The sequence below is a fragment of the Anarhichas minor genome, unplaced genomic scaffold, assembly GCF_050575085.1.
Source record: "Anarhichas minor isolate MPS153535 unplaced genomic scaffold, ASM5057508v1 ptg000027l, whole genome shotgun sequence".
Classification (NCBI taxonomy): domain Eukaryota; kingdom Metazoa; phylum Chordata; class Actinopteri; order Perciformes; family Anarhichadidae; genus Anarhichas; species Anarhichas minor.
The window spans coordinates 8,123,924-8,143,736 of record NW_027466473.1 but is presented as its reverse complement, the minus strand read 5'-3'; the positions used below and the strand labels follow the sequence as shown (position 1 = coordinate 8,143,736).

The 19,813-nt window shown below is 39.6% G+C and overlaps 1 protein-coding gene across 1 annotated transcript in view; it reads right to left on the bottom strand.

Moving 5' to 3' along the window:
• The window catches only part of gabrb4 (gamma-aminobutyric acid type A receptor subunit beta4), a 45,134-nt gene extending 25,647 nt beyond the window's left edge, over window positions 1-19,487 (bottom strand). The window contains exon 1 of the mRNA XM_076101707.1: window positions 19,415-19,487. Coding sequence (XP_075957822.1) covers window positions 19,415-19,487 — 73 coding nt within the window. The remainder of the gene's footprint in view (window positions 1-19,414) is intronic.
• Window positions 19,488-19,813: the final 326 nt, after the last annotated feature.

Below are 19,813 nucleotides of genomic sequence, written 5' to 3'. Positions count from 1 at the left end.
AAACTCCAGTCCGGAGAGAGTGAATCTATCAAACTGGATGAATTGCATTTGAATGGCGGACAGCGTTGCATTGTTATTCCATAGATCCTGTCAGTTGTAAAAAAAAACTGTCAGTTTTGAAAGCAAATTTGGTAGAAAGCGAAGAAAACACCACTCTGCCTCTTACATAAAAAAAACCTCTGATAATCAACCCATTGCCTAGCAACACAGGGTTCCATAGCAACTGTGCAGCATTTCCCCCACAGTGTTGCAAGAGGAGCATGATGATTTATCCAGTCGAGTCTGTGTTTGCTGTCTTTATTTTCAATGGCCGCTGCCCTCGTGAAGCCCTTTTTACCAAGAAATTAACAAAGAGAACACGTTACGTCGCAGCAAATTCTCCCCCTGCATTTAATACAGTGACCTCATCTATTCTCTCCATCGCGGCGGAAAGCAACCAATGCAATTGTATTTTAAGGCAGAAAAGGTTTAAAAAACCTTTGATAGGCATCGACAGTGACTAAGATCTTTAAAAAAGTAACAATGACACCTGTAAATTGCTTATGTTTATGTTTTAAAAGTGTTTATGAAGGGTCAATTGAACTCAACTCCATTACTGTAGCCTACATTGGTAAGTGATTTCTGATCATGATCACTCAGGGAAACACATTTACATTTGGCTGTAATGAGCTTATCGGAAGGTTTAGACGCTTAAGATATTCCAATTGAGCTCCTGTGTAAATGTGAGAAGTTTGAGTTTGAACTCTGACACTTCTAACATCCTAACTTAGGGTAGTGTACATCAGCAATGGGTATGTAAAACCCTTCCTAATATCCTGAAACATAGTTGGCAATTATATTTTTCAAAAAGTGTTCACTTAGATCTCAGTATATGTGGAACCTAAAGGCTGGTTACGAACACATATCATCAATAGAATTGGACTAATCATCATGCTTTTACCTAGTTGGTTATATGGATGGCATACATTGAGAGTACATTGAGAGTTCCCCATATAGGGAACTTGTGAATTTATTCATGCTGCACCTTCGGGACCTTAAATATCCGTTCACAGAATACTTGGGTTGCGTGGTGCTGTATTTAGTTCGCAATTCAGAAATCAACAAAAAATAAAAATTATAGATAGGCAAGGCATATCAACTCTTATTTTTCTTTATAGCCATAAATGAAGAAGAATATTTTTACATTATATACTTATTTTATAATTTAATACTCTTCCATTTTCTACGCGCTCCTCTTCAGGGTTGCGAGGAGCTGGAGCCTATATCCCAGCATGCACCGGTCGTGGAGAGTACACCCTGGACAGGTCACCAGCCGTTATCACAGGGACAACACGCATATAGACTGACGAACACGTTCACACCTTCGGGCAATTCAATTCAGAGTTTCCGGTTGACCTAACCTGCTGTCTTTGGACTGTGGGAGGAAACTGGAGCAGCCGGAGGAAACCCACTCAGACGTGGAGCGAGCATGTAAACTCCACACAGAAAGATCACAGTCTCCAACAGATTGGCAAGATTGGAACCCAGGGCCTTCTTGCTGTGAGGCGACAGCGCTAACCGCTGAGCCGCCATGTGGTCTTAATAAATATTCAAAAACATTTATAAGTCGTGCTATTGTCTCCCATCCACAGTGCTCCGCGGTAGCCTTTTCAAAATAAAATGCTTGCTCACTGCGTGGCAGTACAGAAGGTAAGACATTGGTAAAGTACAATATTACACCTCCACTGTCATTTGTTTGCATTAGGAAACACTGTTGTATGTATTTCTCATATACAGACATTCAGCAATCACTGTTTCTCACAACAGCAATGCTGTCCCCTGCTTTGAAAGCCTTACAAACTGAAAAATAGATATAGAAAAAAGATACTTTAAATTCATATTTGCCACTTATATAAATACATATTAAATATCCCGATCGAGTTAGGTTTTCATTTTCATCAAAAGCTTGACTGGGTAAAATATCACAGTACAGTTTACTGACATATTAGCTATAACATTAGACCATCAGAGAAAACTCTCCTCATGGTCCCAATCACCCCAACAGAGCTGGGTAACTGGAATATGACAGGAATAGCTGAAAACGAGCTGTACGACAAACTTCATCTTGAAATCTTTTCCCTCTCTTGACATGTTTAGAAATATTTAAAAATCTATTTTTCTCGGCAATGTTGTTGCAACGATGTTGCTTTGATTATTTGAACCTCTGATTCCTGTATGTTTTGTGTCTGTTGCTGTGCTCTGGTACACTTTTCATGATGATCCGTCCCCCTCTGGACGTATATGAAACCTTTTTTAAGCGCTGCTCATCTAGTGCAGGACTTTATTGTATCTCATTGGAACCTTTCTGATTGAATAAAGGATATATTAAAAAAAATACAACCATTCAATCAGTCAAAGACATTCTGTGCTTTTAACTCGATATATGTAACGCAGTACAGCATTACACCTCGTTAAGGTTTTCATATGAAGACGATGATGAACAGACTCGGATGTTTTAGGTTAGAGTTTAACAGCGGGCAAAACAGAGTTAAAAAAAAGGAAGATATAAAAGGGTTTTGTTGTTTTATAATTATGTTTGCAGTAAAAAGGTTAATGTTGGAAACGGTACACTTGATATTTCAGCATTTGTAGTCGCGTCCCCAGTGTGATTTGATGTAAGCCATGCTGCTCAGTTTTATTGCCCAACAGGCCAGCAGGAGACCAACTGTCTTGACGCAGCGATTCATTCTGCTGCTCTGCTTCATGTTATTTTTCTTGACGCCTAATTAATTTCCAACTTCAGTCGTATAACCTGGACACCTTCTATATCAATCCGTTTCTATTATTATATGAAGTCACAAGTTGTTGTTCAGAAAACTTTCAAATGCTTCAAAATGATCGCGTAACTTTTTATTTATCTTTGAGCCAATACGATTATTACCCTCGCCATGCTTTTAGTATTGTTAATCCCCCCTTGAACATATTATTACATGCATGTAATTGTGAATGATACTGTATATATTTTATTATATTTATTACTTTGACTGTTTACTATATATTGCATTCTGTATTCTTTTTTAGCATGTACTCAGCTCTCCCTGAATAAACAGCTCTCAATCTCGATGGGACTTTCCGAATCACATAAAAGTTACATGGCATGAATGCAGCTTCCGGCATTATCTGAGGGTAATAAATTTCTATCACTAACGCTGCCGAACAGCTCTAAATATACAGCACACTGTTATGGCAACTACTGTATGGATGGAGAAACCACAAGGTAAGATTAGTGATAGCTGGTGAATAACGGGAAATCATTAAAGCAGCTCTGGCGCGACGAGTGAAGGAGGACAGAGGAGAAGGAAAACGATGAGGTAAAACAGGAGAGCAGAGGCAGTACATCACAGGAAGCCAGAGAGACAGGGGATAAGTAAAGGTGGCCTCATCTTATCGTCCTATCCTGTCACAAACCTCCAACCTGATATATGAAACCTACTTTGATTCCACACTAAGACGCTGCATGCATAAGAACAATGCTTCCTACTTACATACACAGATTTTGTCGGTGAATTATGAAACACTAAGCATATTAACGGCTGCCTTTCCAACTCGTAAATTACAATCCCATGAGGAACATTATTAAAGTACTCCGAAGGGATGGAAAACGAACTACAATAGAAGGTTTCGTTTAATTACATTTCATTTAGTATATTTCAGCTTAGTCAGGTAAATAAAATATAGTTTAAAAGCATAAAATAAATATTTAGTGCAATTATATTGCGTGAGATGTGAAATAATTAGTCCATTTTTTGGAAATATCTAAAAATGGAAGTAAGTCAAAAATGCATGTCCGCTCTCGTGTAAGCTTCAGTTGAACGGTGAGATGTATTTACTGGAAACAGCAAAGGGGAATCATCAAATGGACATATGCTTTATACCGTCAAAAGACGTGCAGAGCTGGATTTGACGGCCATGTGCTGCACAAACAAAGGACGGTAAGGTACAAGATAGTCTGATGTCACGTTAATGTTTTAAACTCAAATTAAAAAAAGAAGACCCTGGGAGGTTAGTTCCTTTATAAATAAATAACAAAAAGCCCAAGTACAGTGCGGGCATTTGAGGACAAAGTGTCCTCCTAACAGGGTTTACCCTGAAGCCATTTGGAAACTTATTGGCTAAAGAAGTGTATGATTAATTTATGGTCCAACTTCTAATTCATTTATTTACAGACCTGATTTATTCAGCAGGTCACACATTGGCAGTTTTAATCAATGCCATTGTTTCCATGTCCCTTTATGATTTTGAAGTGAACATTTTGAAGGATGACCAAGTGGGAAAGGTAAAGATTTTTAGATATTTACAGTCTCTGTCTCCTTCAAAGCTAATCTCCTGAGTAACCCTACATGTGCAGTAAATCCCAGTTGCTTCAGTGGCGTGCCGTGTAATGGCAAGTCCTGCCGAAGCTGCCTGCGTAATAACATTAACCTGTGGTAATTATGTGTAGATCCTCCTCAACGATCATGGCTAATGTGTCTCAAGAGACTAGGATTCATGAATGAATTCTTTATTAATATATTAATTTGTGACCGTTACATTAACTCTGGTGTGCGTGCAAGTGAAAAGGGGATCATGTTGTTGGCTGCCATTTTGAACATGTTTTTATTACCTCTGATTCTTTCCACTCAAGTTCAAGCCGTTATGACAATTACAGCGACCAAAGAATGTTTTAGGAAGGCAACCATAGACCATGAAATGTGAAATACTGGAGCGCCCTGGAAGCTGAGGGGTTAAGGCACCGACGATGAATGGCAACGTCCTTGGTTCACGTCTGGCCCGAGACCTTTGCATGTCATCCCCCATATATCTCCCCTGATCTCATGTCATCTCTCCAATGCCATGAAGATTCTGGGTGTTCCCGTCATATCTGTGTAGGCCTGCCATCAACAAATGGCTTAAAAGAAAACTACAAATGACAGCTACAAAATGAACGTTACTAACTTGACCAGTCCAGGATGTAAGAGAGTGATGAGAATATTGAATCCGAGAAATACGTGCGTCACATAATATTTTCTACCCATATGCATCTGACTAATGTTCTTTGCTTCTCACGCACCACCATCTAGAGTTTAGAGTTCATTTATCTGCACATGAAAGGATGGGACACCAAAGGAACAGAGAAAGTCACATTGTGCAGGTGAGATAAAAAAAGAAACGCAAAAAAAACAAAAACCTTCTCACCTCAAACAAAACAAAGAAAAAACAGCGTGACAAACAAAAGTCAACAGAGCTGGATAACAGGCTCTAAATGACAGACTCAAAAACAAGGAGAAAATAGTATATCAAAAACAACCCACATAAATGTAAAGTGAGGACAACAAGATAAGATACTCACAGAGACCAAATGGAAAAATTGGAATCAAAAGGAAAAGTGATATTGTGTGCTCAAAGACGGAGGGAAATAGAGAAGGTGTGCCGTGTGACTGGAGGAAGACAGTTTAGCTCGTCAGCTCCGTACGTCTATATTCGAACTGTAGAGGCAAAATGGACGGATCTGTTCCAGATGCTCTTAATGGAGACCAGACAGCAACAATTATAAACTAAATGAGCACTTTGCAGGTAGTAAATGACAGCAGTCCAGAAGACATTGGACTACACTCTACATGTATGATGTACACAGCAGCGATGCTGTGAAAAGGACAGAATGTTCGACTATACAGACATCATCAATAGAGCCATCTGATTATCGATCAAATCAGCAGAAAAACAGCCCGTCAGGTTGACACAAGAACACACGTTTAAGTGTGAGCAAATGTTTGCGTAGTGGTCGTTGACTGAATCTGAGACTCAATAAGAGCAGCCACAGTGTACCCGCGACGTCCACGTACCCACCAGACAAAACCAGTCGTGAATAATGGATCATCTTTTGAAAGCATGCACTTTAAAAACAGTGCCAAAAAACAGCCAGCGGCTGGAGTTATTTACTTTTTATGATAACAATATTTGGAGCTACGGCTTTATTTTAAGTTAATGCGCATGATTGTAACGCAGCTGTCATTGCAAGGTAGTTACAGGGATCATACGCCGCAAAATGTGCTGTATCAGTGGTGCAAGGTGGTCACGACGGGCCCCAGTGCGCACTGGTTACTAGGTAGGGAGCACACACACACACACACACACACACACACACACACACACACCATTTGGTGAATACATATTTTACCACGTTGTGTTGGATTCTACAGTCGAATGAGCTCCTTAGGCTAAAGTAGAGAGGTCAAACAGAAAGCTACCGTATATCGTATCCTCTCGTCACATGATCAAATACAGACTTTACAACATCAACATTACTCAGCAATCATCATTGCATATCTGTATGACAAAATGCCAAAGAAAATAAGGAGTTATTCATTTAATTTACAGTTTTAGTTTTATAGTTTCTTTATAGTTGTTATTGTTTATGTAGAATAAGCATATCATTTTGTTATAGATTGCTACTGACTGAAAAAATTATAAAATTTGTCTTTTCGAGGGCGTATATAGCAAATGGCGGCATTTTTAATTGAACTGAATTCTTCTTTGAACACAGGAGGGTTTTCAAGGTGCCAATCTGTATCCATAGCAAAGGCCCGTTCTCTGCTCAACACATTGTCACAGTGCCCACTCTCTCTCTACGGGACCCCCAACCGCACAGGGCCCCATCTGTCTATAGTCATGCTCTGTATGCTATGTAAGCCTAAGTAAGGATCTATGCAAAATCCATATGACAGACCCTCAATGTCTCAATACATTACCTTAAGTACTAAAGTGTGGATGAATTTTGGCAACTACTGTGAAACGTCTTGGACCTGCATATCACTCTGCTTCCTGCATTGACACTGAATACCAGCACATACAGTTGCATGTACAGTAAGTGACAAAACACAAAATGGTGTCTAGGTTATTTTCTCTACCAGAGCACCTCAGAGTGCACAATCACGATTATACCAAGGTCTACGCAGCACAAAGCAGACAGTTATGTTGCTATGGTTATCCGCAGTTCAAATTTGAATGGTGACCGATGTGTTGACTGGAACTACCGCGTGTTTGTGGCGTCCTTAAAGTCCCAGTAGAAACGTAGGTTAGAGCGTCTTTAGCGTCTGTACTGTGAGTGTTCCTGAGAGGAACAGAATATTTGAGCTGTGTATAGTTAGTAGAGGGATTGTAATCAAATCCTTTGCATTTAAATGGACAGCTAAAAAGTGGGCGGGCTTAGAATGTAGCACAATATGGAGGTACAGAGGACTGTGGCTCCGCACACACACACACCTCCCACATCGCTGAAAGTTGCAGATTAATTGATGAATGGACGTCATGATATTATTGGTTGAAAGTGGTTGGTACCGGCTTACTTAGGCGCACATCATATTTTGTTTTACAGGAAGAAGAGATGATTGGATTTTGATTTAGAAATATGAAGAAATTGCTTTTTTGTAAATGTTTTCCATATATTGTTAAATAGGCCGACAACATCACCGGGGATGTGACCTCAAATGGTTAAAAATGCATTTTTTTTTTCGATTTCATCTTGACTTGAAATTAATGTTTTTGTCGGAGACAAACAACATTTGACTGTATATTTTAGACATGACACTGCAACTGGATTAAACTCACAGATGAACCACAAACAGTGGTTGAATATGCAAAATGTTCTAGTATATATGCTGAGCAATCGCATACCCATGAGAGAGTGGTACAAAGTCAAAGAATAGATAGTATGTAGATGGATACTAGTATAGTAGTGAACACAGTAGGCCAAACATCAGAGAGGATGCAACTACAACGGCCACTTAATATCAAGATCTCTGACCTTAAGGGTATTTGTGAACCGCAATATCCAGCTTTTATGTTTTTAATGTTTCGCATATTGTTGACTTCAACATCTACGCTCTCTCATCCCGTTTGTTTTCCCTCCAACTCTGCACGATGCACAAATCATAGTTATGTGGAAACCCGTTTCATACGGCCCGGCTGTTGGAATTCAATAACGAGGTGGGCTTTTAAGCGTGCTTCCTGGTAGTGAGGATGACAGCATCTATCTCCAGATGCTGTAAATTACATTTCTTTCCCTGTTTATCTACGTGAAACAATTGGATAGCTGCATCTTGCCCTTGGCAAGCCTGTCCTGGCCCTGTCAAGGGCACACCTCCCATCAATCACTGCAGATTCAAAAAAAGTGTGTCCTTGGGGACCTTAAGAGGAGAGTGGAAATGGGGGGAAAAAAGCCCAGCATGCAGGATGCCTCCCCAAAGTCTGACCCAGGGTTTTTGTAGTTTGCAGTCCGCTGCAATACATCCCAGTGCAATTCTATCAGCATTTTTCTCCTTCATTTCAAAGTTGCTGAAAACAACACTTTGAATGTGAAGATGAAGTATGTCCTTTCTCCTGCATGCTATATCTCACCACCCTTGCCCCCCCTCTGCCTGCCGATATACACACCTCATTTAATTCAAATGGAAAATCTAAGTGAAAGGAAAAGGGAAAAGTGCCCAGCTTGAGCATTTTTTCCTGTGTTTCCTCTGAAATATATCACGGGGCGTTCTCTCTTCATCAGGATAGATACCATTTGTTCATGTCCCAGCATCCATCCTGGGATTCTGACAACACACTCCTCTTTTGCGCTGAATAGGCATTACTTTGAGACTGAGTTACGACGGCCTGTGCTATCCGCCTGTACGCAAAGCGGCCCGCCATCTGACATGTGGCAGCACACACACACTAAGAGATTGTCCTCAGTATTGCAAAAGCGTCCACTGGTCTTGAAAGAACTGCTGCCATACATCACTTGATGGCTGTAGCCGCCAAAATGCAGATTGCAGCCGATGTCCTGCACGCATCAATCAGCGGTCATGTTCGCAGAGGGTAAAGCTACCGTGTGGGAAGCGCTTTTGTAAATGGCTGCACGCATACAGTATGTGAAGAGCATTTAGTCCATTACCTCATAGGACACAAAGCGTAGCCTTAAAGATCAATTACACTTCCGTGACATACAGTAGAGTACATTAGAAACTGAACATAAAGTGCTGCAGCTCCTGCTTTTCTCACATGTCCGGGGTCTCTCTTTCATATTCGGTCAATTAAGTGTCCATTCTACTCACCAGTCTCACTGCAACTGATCTGCAGTTTCATGGCTACATTTACTGCTTTTCCATTACAAACAAGATCAAGCTGCAGCTGGGGCTCATTTGGGTCAATGGGAAATGAGATCAGTAAAACCCAGGCTGCGTATATGGCAGACAGGGACAGGTGACCATGCTTTGATGACACGGCTGCAGGATGAACAGGCAGTGGTGAAATGAATGCCGCCTATATGGCCAGGGATCAGGTGCTTACAGTTACGGCTACAAGCTGCCTTACAGATAGAGTCAGGCTCTCACATCCCTGTACTCCTGGCACCCTTTTAAGGCTTTTTCATGTTCTGTGATCGTTAAACTGCAAAATATATACGCTAATGCGCCTTCAGCTGGAACCATTAAAGGCTCATGTCAACTTCCTCAACAGTACATTGTGATAAATATTCAGTTCAGTCATAATGGAGCCTTGAGAGACAGCTGTGCTGTTGTGCAGCTATGAAGGCGACTTTCAACGTACTGTACATTAGAGGTGAGAGCACATTAGAAGACACGAGCTGAGTTTGCCTATATACGTAAAGTCCACATACATTAATATGCAGCGCATATGTACAATTTGTGCAGAACCAAACCCAACAATGGGGCTTTAAAAGAATCTAAACCAAAGACAATGACATGCAAAATCCTTTAGTTCTCGTATTTTGCACATCTGATGAAATAAAATGAACCTGATCAGACTATCCTGGTGGTTAAGTTATCATATTTTTTAATTCCTTCCCTTGTGCAAACTGAAATGTATTTAGACAACAACAACATTAAACTTGTATTTTTTTGATTGGCTACATACAGGGCAACACTACCGTACCTACAATGTAATGCAATAGCTCAGCAATATTTGTAAAGCTCCATTTTGTTCTTGTGTTATTGTATTAAAATACACTGTATTTTTAAGGCTGTACTTTATGATATTATACTGTCGTGTGTTCCTGTTTTTTTTCTCCACTCATTGCATATTTTCTGAATTTCTTGCTACAATATGTCTTTTCTAGGGTGATGTCGATATCTAATGTCTTGATCTACAGTACATTCTACAAGCATTACATTGACAGTGCTTAGGACTAAGTGAGTATGTTGATATTGAATGTTCACACGAGGCTTCATATGTGACATTACAGTCCAAGGACAGGACACATTCTTTCCCGTCTCTTTTGCCTGAAAGATACCCAAGTGAACCTTCATTAATTCAGGTACATCCTGTACGGAAGCATTTTGCATCTCCACATGCACCTCTGAAAGCGTTTTTGTTTGAAGTTATCCAAAATAATCACAAAACAGATTTTCACTTTTGAGCAGTCACAAGGATTTCTAAAATCTGCAGGGCTATCTACAACAAATGACAACACTCCATAAATCACCCCGGTGCAGCACCCTCTGTTAGACATTTACAGGCTCTCCAGTTTCTCACCGTTTATGCACATCAACAGTATGCTCGGCGAAATTCATTTTCTCTCTGCTGCACAACTGACAGAATACCATTTAATACACACTAAGCCAGTATCACTGTTTATTACGCCAGACAAGGACAAAGTAAGGAGGGAGAGTAACTTAGGGAAGCATCAGAGAACCGTATTTGTGCTGATAATCTAAATTATTTTCCATGTTCAGTATAGTAAGGAGAGAAAGACAATGTGAAATGCTGACATAATCAACAACCATTGCAAAAAAATGCTGACTAGCATAAAATACATTGCATACAGTACAAATGCAATTTCTAGAGCAATCGTGACTGCTATACAACATTATTCATAACTGTTTTTGATGATTTTGCAAACCTTTGTCGTCTACTGTCATCTACTTGAGCCTTAAATAGAAGCAATGGAAGTGAAATTATCAACGCGTTGCATCACAGTCCGAGTTAAATCAACGTATCTCTTTAGTTGCAGTTGATGTGTTGACACCAACTTACCAGCAAGCGGATTAGTTAGTTATTAAAAACCTACCCAACAAGCTAACTTTTTTTGTGTGTTTTTCTCTGGCTTTTCTATGTAATGAAGAGGAGAAGATATATGTGTACTTTAATCAGTTTAAGAGCTTCACACCCATTGCTGAGTGATTTCTTTCCCACTATAATGTTGCATGTTTTGCGACGTGCAGTTTTCTGTAATCACATTAAAGACCGTGGTATGTACCGCACATTGATCATGTAGCGAAGAAATGTTTTCAGCGTAGCACCTCCCACTTAATGATGTAGATAATGACCTTCATAAGCAGTTTTAATTTTTTAATTAACATTACATTCAGGTGGTGTACTCATGTCAGAAAGAATATTGATGTTATTAATTGTATACATTTGTTTCTGCTTACATCAATGTACTGCTAAATGACTTAAGTCTACTCTGGTATTCTACAGCACAGCATACGTCCGGTTACTCATTTCTAAATACATTCTCTCTATGACTACAAGCTCACCCCAAAGTCACCATTTCAAAAGTGCTTGCTTCAGATCAGCCCCGGGACATTAGTCAACTATATTTAGTGGGGGACTTCACTGAATGCTTTTCATGATCAGCACTTGTATTTCAACACATGTTTTGCCATGCCTGGTAGCATATATATATATACAGCCTCATTTTCTTAAAGATGATCCTACCCCGGCACATTTAACTATCCATAAAATGCTGTAGTGCTGACTGTAAATATAGATGTTAACAAATTCAGTTCTTTGAAGTCCAGAAATGTCGTGCACTTAGAAAGAATGGCATGTTCACAGTATTAGCGATATGTCACCCGTCATGCTTTGTTAATGGTGGAAGCTGAGCCTGAGATCATAAAACACATTCCCGTGATGATGACAGCTTGATTTACATATGTCCTCCAGAAGGACGATTGTGTGACCGAGGTAGGTGAGGGCTGAGCTGGCTCCTGTTACCTCCTCCAACTGACTGGACGTCACGTTTGTTATTCTGTTTTTAAATATTGAGATCTCCAAGTGGAATCCTGAGAAAGTCTGCCCACCGGTGACCCATTACTCTACACGATTCCAGTTCCCATGTGCAAATAAATAATAGAGACAGAAGCGATGTCAGATCAGCCGGTCCTTTTCCCTGACCGGCAGAACAAACCCCCCTAGTTTTTTAATTCTGGAAAGCTGAACTGGAAGCAGATACTACTGAACAAGCAGTTCAGGAGCCTTTTCATGCAGTAATGAGCAAAGAAGACAATCGCTGTGTACATTTTGTTGTTGCTTATAAAAAAATATTGGAATAATTGTCTACTTCAAGGTAACACCATATTTGTAAACGCATTGAGAGACTGGTTAATAATTAAATGGGGCTCTTACGAAACTGATTTAGCTGGGTCATGTATTTCATTACTCTACTTAATAAATGTATTCAGTTGCATTTTATGGGACGTTTACGAAAACCACTTCATCATAGAGCGTATACCATCCAACCGTGCCAACATGTACGTATGTGTTGAAGCCATGTTTCAGAGAAACCGTGCCAGTTTCAGAGGGTTTGAATATTTCAAGGTGGGCTGTGTTGTCCAGGAGAGGCGGTTCTATTGTAATGGCAGACAACTCGACAGAGAAATAATCAATAGATGCAGAGACATGCAGCGTCTTTGTATAGATACAAAATTATAATTGAAGTTGGAATGAATTTGTGTTTTCCTGTGATTATCATGACCTTCATTTTGCCAAAAGGCCAGGTGGATGTGAGACTGAACTGCAGCATAATAAATCTCTGCATCTTTCTTAATGTGTAACAAAAAAGCTCAATGTAAATGCATGGGAATGGAAATAATGGAAAACTCAAAAAACAAACAAAAGCGAGGTTTGGACAGCAATAAATAAATCAAATGACAAAAGCAAGGAAAGAAAGCTGGTATATGTGGCTGTTGCAGGACTTCTCATAAGCTTGTCCAACCATTCGGTCTGAATGAAATCATTGGACTCATCGCGCGTCACCAGAATCTTATTTTTACATTTATTTTTCAAACTTTAACTTTTTTAACAAGCTCTTTCCCACTCTGTCAATCCATAAAAGCATCTCCAAAGTCGGATGAAAACACCTCCATAAAGGGCCACATGTCTGTTTATGGTCATAATGATCATTTGGGGGAGTGGCTTTTGAGGGTGGCCTGAAAGGACGGGCTGTCAGTGTTGCTTGTCAACTTTCTTGCTAGATTTAGGGACTTTTGGAGCCAGTGGTGCTTGCTACTTTCATTGGAGAAGAGTTGGCAACACTGGGCTGGGTTTTCGGTTGGATAATTTTTTTTAATCTAGCGTACTCTTGCTAATTTATCAACATTACAAACCCTAGCTTTAAATTGCTTACCAAAAAATACCATGAAAGATTTAAAATCCAAGTATAAGGATATTGTCATTTTATCCTTTTATTATTATCAAAATGTTCCCACAAAAATAATCACTTTATCCGAACAACAAATAGCTTGACTAAATGCAAAGCTTTACATAGATTATGCTTTTGTGCTAGAATAGAGAATAGAGTTCTTGGTAATCCACATCGTACGTAAAAGAGCACATTAGTTGCATTCGGCCGATACTCATTAGAATCCCTATGCCAGCTGTAGTTGGGGATAAACAGGAAAGCAATCCAGGCACTCCAAAATCTTAGAACAACGAGTAAGGAACTATATTTTAAAAGCTCTTAAGTGGCTAAATCATTGAAAGAGCCAACATGTTTCGACCAGAGTAGGTCTTTGTCAGGACATTTAACAAACCGCAGCTGTAGTTCACTCCTCTCAGCTGGGTAAACTAGAAAAGCAAAGCAAACTGTAAATTTTGTAGAATGTCCCCGAGTGTCGCAGAGCTGTACACATGGGACTAACTAGCAGCCATAAAAGCATAAATACCTTAACAACAAGACATGTTTAACTCAACAGGAGGATGTTTACAAGTGAGAGCTTTGCAAGAACCCCAGCGTCACAGGAGACCTTACAGGTAAAGAAGGCTCACAGCAATCAGGGGTCGATGGTATAAACGATCCTGTTCGTTATTGTGAGGAGGCTCTACCCTTTGAGTCTGAACTGTCTGCCATTCTCTGGTCTCCTGGCAACAACACTGATGGTACCAGGTGCCCTGGTGTTTTGTGACGGGTGCTGCCACGAGCAGTTTTGGAAAACTGACACTATAATTGTAAGTCATGTCACAAATGAAGATGGTTTCAGTGCAATTTAAAGACATTCTTGTCTGCCATCTTGACATAAATGAGACCGGGCCCTACTGGGTTTGGAGCTCAAAGCAACTTACAGCTCATGGTTTTCCGCGGCATGAGAAGGTGCAGGAAACAAGACAAACCTGTCCTTGTCTCTCTTAATCTTCTAAACCCTCCTTCACTTTTGCTCTCACGTTTGCTCTGTTAAACCACCGTGATGAGGGGCCTGGACTGCAAACCCTTTGTTGTGACGACGGCATGAATTTACTTTAAACATCCACAATTCAAGGGGCAGATGAAGAAAAACAGATATTTGAACAGACTGCTAAGGCGTGAATGGAGATGGTAGAACTAGTCGTTGGTTGGCTTTGTTCTCTACCTCCTTGTCAATATCGGGCAACCAGACAATTGGTTACGGCTTTTCAAACGAGAGGCACCCGAATGTATCTCCCCCACGATTTGCGATCAGTCACAGGGAGGTACAACCGTTCTGGTCCCCCAAAGAATGCATTTTTCTTCCAGACACTGTTTTGTGCCGATATAGGACGTATGGCAAAGGATCAGGTCCTCCTCTATTCAGTGTTTGAACTGCTGCTGGAAAAGGGCGGGAAACCAAGGGAGGGCAACCATGTACCAGGATGATACTCAGTAACAGAAGTCTTTGGTTGGCCGGAAAACCAGCAGACAGTCTCGAACAGAAGGTTCTGTACACCATGATCATTAACCCTTCAGAGCAGCCTGTCTTAGCGTGTCTCTAAACACACCGTAAAATTCAGTGCTCCAACAAGTGGTACAACTCTGCCACAATATAGACGTCAAACTGTCCTTACTTATTGGATTGGCTGTGAACTTTGAACTGGACAACCAATGCTTTGGATCACGGTGGTTCGAAGAATAGAGCTCTTTTAAACCTCATTCGTAATTCCATTAGCAATGTCCCAGTGTTCCAATCTCTCTCCCAACACTCCCGATAAGCTTTAGTTCCCTACACAAATTAACTGACAAACAGGCCCAAATTACCCAAACACATCCTCACACATGTCATTGAATCATATGCCTAACCAAGAATACTTTTTTTTTTAAGTATTTGCCCATTCATTATCTAGTTAAAGCTAGGGTACAAGAGACATTTGTGTGTGAGAAAGTATAACTACAGCAGGATAAACTGGAAGTAAAATGTGTTCATCCTTATTTCATTAGGGTTGTATATTAAATAGGAGAAGATAAACAGCACTGAGATAGCAAACATTTACGGTGGCACTTTCCATGTCTATAATGCATTATTAAAACTCTTACAATGTGTTATATCGTGCTTACAGCACTGTATAAGCGTAGTTATAAGCACCGGTACATACTCTGATCACATGACTTATATGGTCAATTATCATAATACTTGCTGTTCACTCACTGTAATTTTTTTTGGAAGGATAATAGTGTATTCAAATTCCCATAGCTGTAACATTTTATAATCTTTCATAATTTATTATAATCACTATTATAATATGCCTTATTTCCTTACTAGTACCCAATGCCAACTTAGAGTAACTTATAATCACATAACAATGACGAAGGCAGAGTGTAATACAAACATATGTGCCATTTCTCCTTACAAAGCACATCTTTCAATTCCGGTATTGGATTATGTAGTAATAACATTATGATAATATGCATAAATTTGATTTTACACTCTCACACCTCAAATGCGTACCAAAAAAAAGTAGAAAAGAAAACGATCCTTGAATAATTATACTTTCTTTGCCGGGTATGCAGTGGTCGGGTTATCTTGCTGAATACAAATCTAAGTAATGTAACAATCAGGTTACATGGGGGTTGTGGTCTATGATTCAGCTCTATGTTAAGAAGTTACATCCAAGGTCTAAAATCTAAACAATCAGATAATGAAAGGACAAGGACATGGTTTTTTTCTGCAAACTAAATAATAATAACTATAATTACAAAAAAAATACAATTTGCTTCCCCTGCAAGATCCTGAATTCTGGGACAGCTGCCATCTGGGTCTGAGTCTCATTTCTTGAATTCCAGTTTGGCTCACAGGCCAAAGGGTGGAAGAGGGCAGGGTCTGAATAGACTGACTTCAGAGTGGGCATATCATCTAGGTGGTAAGGCCCCAACACATCATTAAGATCACATGGAAGCATTATTGCCAAACTCTTTCTGACCATTTAGGGCCATATTTTTCCAGCAATGTACACCTCTGAGTTGGTTTTTATATCAAATATGGGTGTTGGCCAAGCTGTTAGGAGCCACAGTCCAGTGTGTGTCCACTTTTGTGCCAAATTAAGATCCTCTCTGTTGAATCTCGAGAGCTGAAGGTCGTCAGCAATGTGTGTCATGACAGAAGTAGCTGACTGATGTTGGAAATATAAAGACATGACGGACTACAGCTCCCCTGGCCTGAGGGTAAAGCACAGTTACTCTCTGCCTGGGACACTCACTCTCTAAAACTTGCTCTCCCCACTCCAGTGCATTCACAGGCTGCTGTAGACAATAGTGCGCTGCAGCCAACAAATAGTTAAGCAACCAACATCGAAGTAGAAATGTTTGTTGAAATCACTTTTAAGTCAAGGTATCTCTAAAATATTACAAACCTGCTAATAACGAAGTAAAATACAAAAAATAATTTAATCTAGACCTAAAAATCAAAACACTTCCTCTTTCATTTCCTTGGATTTTGCTGAACTCAGTTATTTAAGTAATACAAAATGGTGTCGTTGTCGTTAATCCATTAGTTGTTTGTTTGATATAAAATGAAAGTAACCAAAGAATTGCACAGAGGTGAAATGATACAATAAATGTGCCAACATTTAGTTTACACTGAAAAATATCTTCAGAAGTATACACAGAAAAATACTGTAGATATATGCCTCTTTTACCCAATCGTCTGATCAGAATAAATGCATAGTTTTATAATTCATCGTGATTTCATAAACAAAACGTTTTTAGTCATATTTATTATCAAAATGGGCAACACAATTTTAGCATTCTTGGTTACATTTTGTCGTTTTGTCTGCTTTGACCGGTAGAACTGGTGAGCGAAACTGTTGCTGGTGAGGAAGAAAATAACGTCTCTAAAGTCATTTAGATTAGTTAAAGTTGCCGCCAACTGTCATGAAAGCACTACTTGAAATGCCTTTTTACTGGCTGAGTAAGGTGTGAATATGTCATAGAAGCAAGCTGATAATTCCCAAACTGAAATTGGCTGCAAAGTGTAAATTTCTTAAATTTGAAATGTTCATAACTGTTGATTTAACTGTTTTACACAGTTGTGAAGGAGACATTTCTTTGCTTCTTGCTCTCATTTCCTTCCACCAAATCTATGAAACAACTCTGGAATGGCAGCGCTCCCAAACACAGAACGAAGACGTAACCTCAACTATAACATATTTTTACAATGGCTAACATCAGGCTAACGCATTTTGGCACACAAGCCTTCATCAGAGCATCTGTTTTTGGCAGAGAACCCAACCAGGGGAAGGTTATATGAGGAGGTGCACCTGCTATATGCGTTTCATTGCTTGCTCTCATTCTCATCAAGTGTGATGTGGTCGCATAACTGACTGCCTCAAGCCTATTTAAAGAAGATACTGGGGAATAGTATATATCTAATAGCCATAAATTAGATTGTATATGTTGAATATGATGATACTGATAATAATCGGCCAAATTCTGTCTGAAAAATGTAAATCGTTAAATTTGAAAAATATCAAATATTCTAAATTATTTTTTAGCTTTAAAAAAAAAAAAGCCAACCTGTCAGAGTGAATTAAATATGTGAAGTTATTGAGGCAATGAACATTATCATGTATTAATGCGGTCTGGCTTTTTTACACATAACCTGACTGCAGAGCATGTTCCGATATTATGCAGGTGAGTCATGCAACATTGTCTCTCCCTACATTCATTCAAATTCATTTTTTCAATAAGTTCAATGTCATGTCTGTTATTTCTGACTAAGATTTGAAGTAATTGTGGCTGAACAAGGGATGGTCATCAATTTTGAAAGCAGGTTTTTTTTCAGCATGTTGATATCTTTCCATATAGGATAGATGTTTTGTTTATATGAAACACTAGAGCGAGAGCAAATTCAAGTGGCGACAGACTCTCATTAAATTAACATCACACTCCGTTAACGTGCCCTGGAAGTAAAAAGCCCTCTTTGTTTCACTCCTTTGTTTTTTAAAGTAGCAATAAGCTTTTCTGAACACAAAGTTTTGGGGCACGTGTACAGCAGAAACCAAAAAGCTGGTGCTGAAATGATTAGGTACAATCATATACTGCAGTCAATTAGAGCCATCAGGGTGGCTGTCAGTCAGCGCTGAGTTATGATGTCTTCAGTGAGTGGCCTTGCACAGACCAGAGCCCAGATGCCAATGTCAGAACCATGAAACAGGAAGCTTCATCTTTAAATTCATCCTACACAATGTAGATACAGGTGACAAACTCAATTTGCAAGAATAGTTTTTCTGGAAACCTTTAATTTTGATTAAAGTAGGCCTTTGTTGTCATACATCATTAGCCATCAGCCATTAGGCTAGTAAGCTGTTCAAAAAACCAACTATTTTTTATATTGCTTAACATATATTGTGGTTAAATCGTTTTAGTAAAACAATCAGCCCGAATGACACTAATGAGTTGTTCCCCCACGCCTTCCATTTTCATCAAATTATCAAAATAATTCATCATCCATTATTCTAAAGAGCGGATGTAAAAAGATAAAAGATAAAAGTTAATGGGGCAAAAGTGCTTTCCCTGATTTGCAAATCAAATGCTCAGAAAAAACTGCCATGTGATACAAAGACGCCATGAAAAACAGAGCATCAGAGAATCAGAAAAGTATCAAAAATCAATACGTTCACCATCCCTGGTCTTAAAAGAGCAACGTGTTTGACTGCTCTTCTCCATGTGTGCTCTACTTCTCGAGGAGCAGCCATCTTCAATATGCGAATAGATGCATAGTAATGACGCGATAGCAGTCACATCAAAGCCGTCCCCTATATTTTGCCACAAGCCCCCTTCTTCGACGGATTTCAGAGGGATGACTCGTGAATATCACGGTGTACAACCCCCTGACGTGCACATATACCCTCGACAACAGAGACCCCCAAAAGAGGACGTAGCCGCAACACCTACCTCCAAAATCAGGCCTTAAACGGATGTCATATCCCTTCAGCAACTTGTCCACGGTGGTCTTGGCCAGAGACATTCCGGTGCTTCCAGTGGAAGAGCTGAGGGGAGAAACCACAAGTGTAAGAGCCATTTTAAGTAGTGGGAGAATACTGAAGATTGACTACTTTTGTCATAGATATTTTGTTCCTCTACTGCAAACCAACTGTACGATAAATGATTACTGCACTAAACAATGATTACTACTGTACTCTGTTCTCAACATCAATGACATGAATTGGAAGAGGAAGCCCTTACGCCAACGAGGTGAGGATTTGACAAAGGGAATGAGGACTTAGGATGCATTATACAACACACAACACACACATTCATCCAAGAATCCCTTTTTCTTCTAAAGTGAGCATT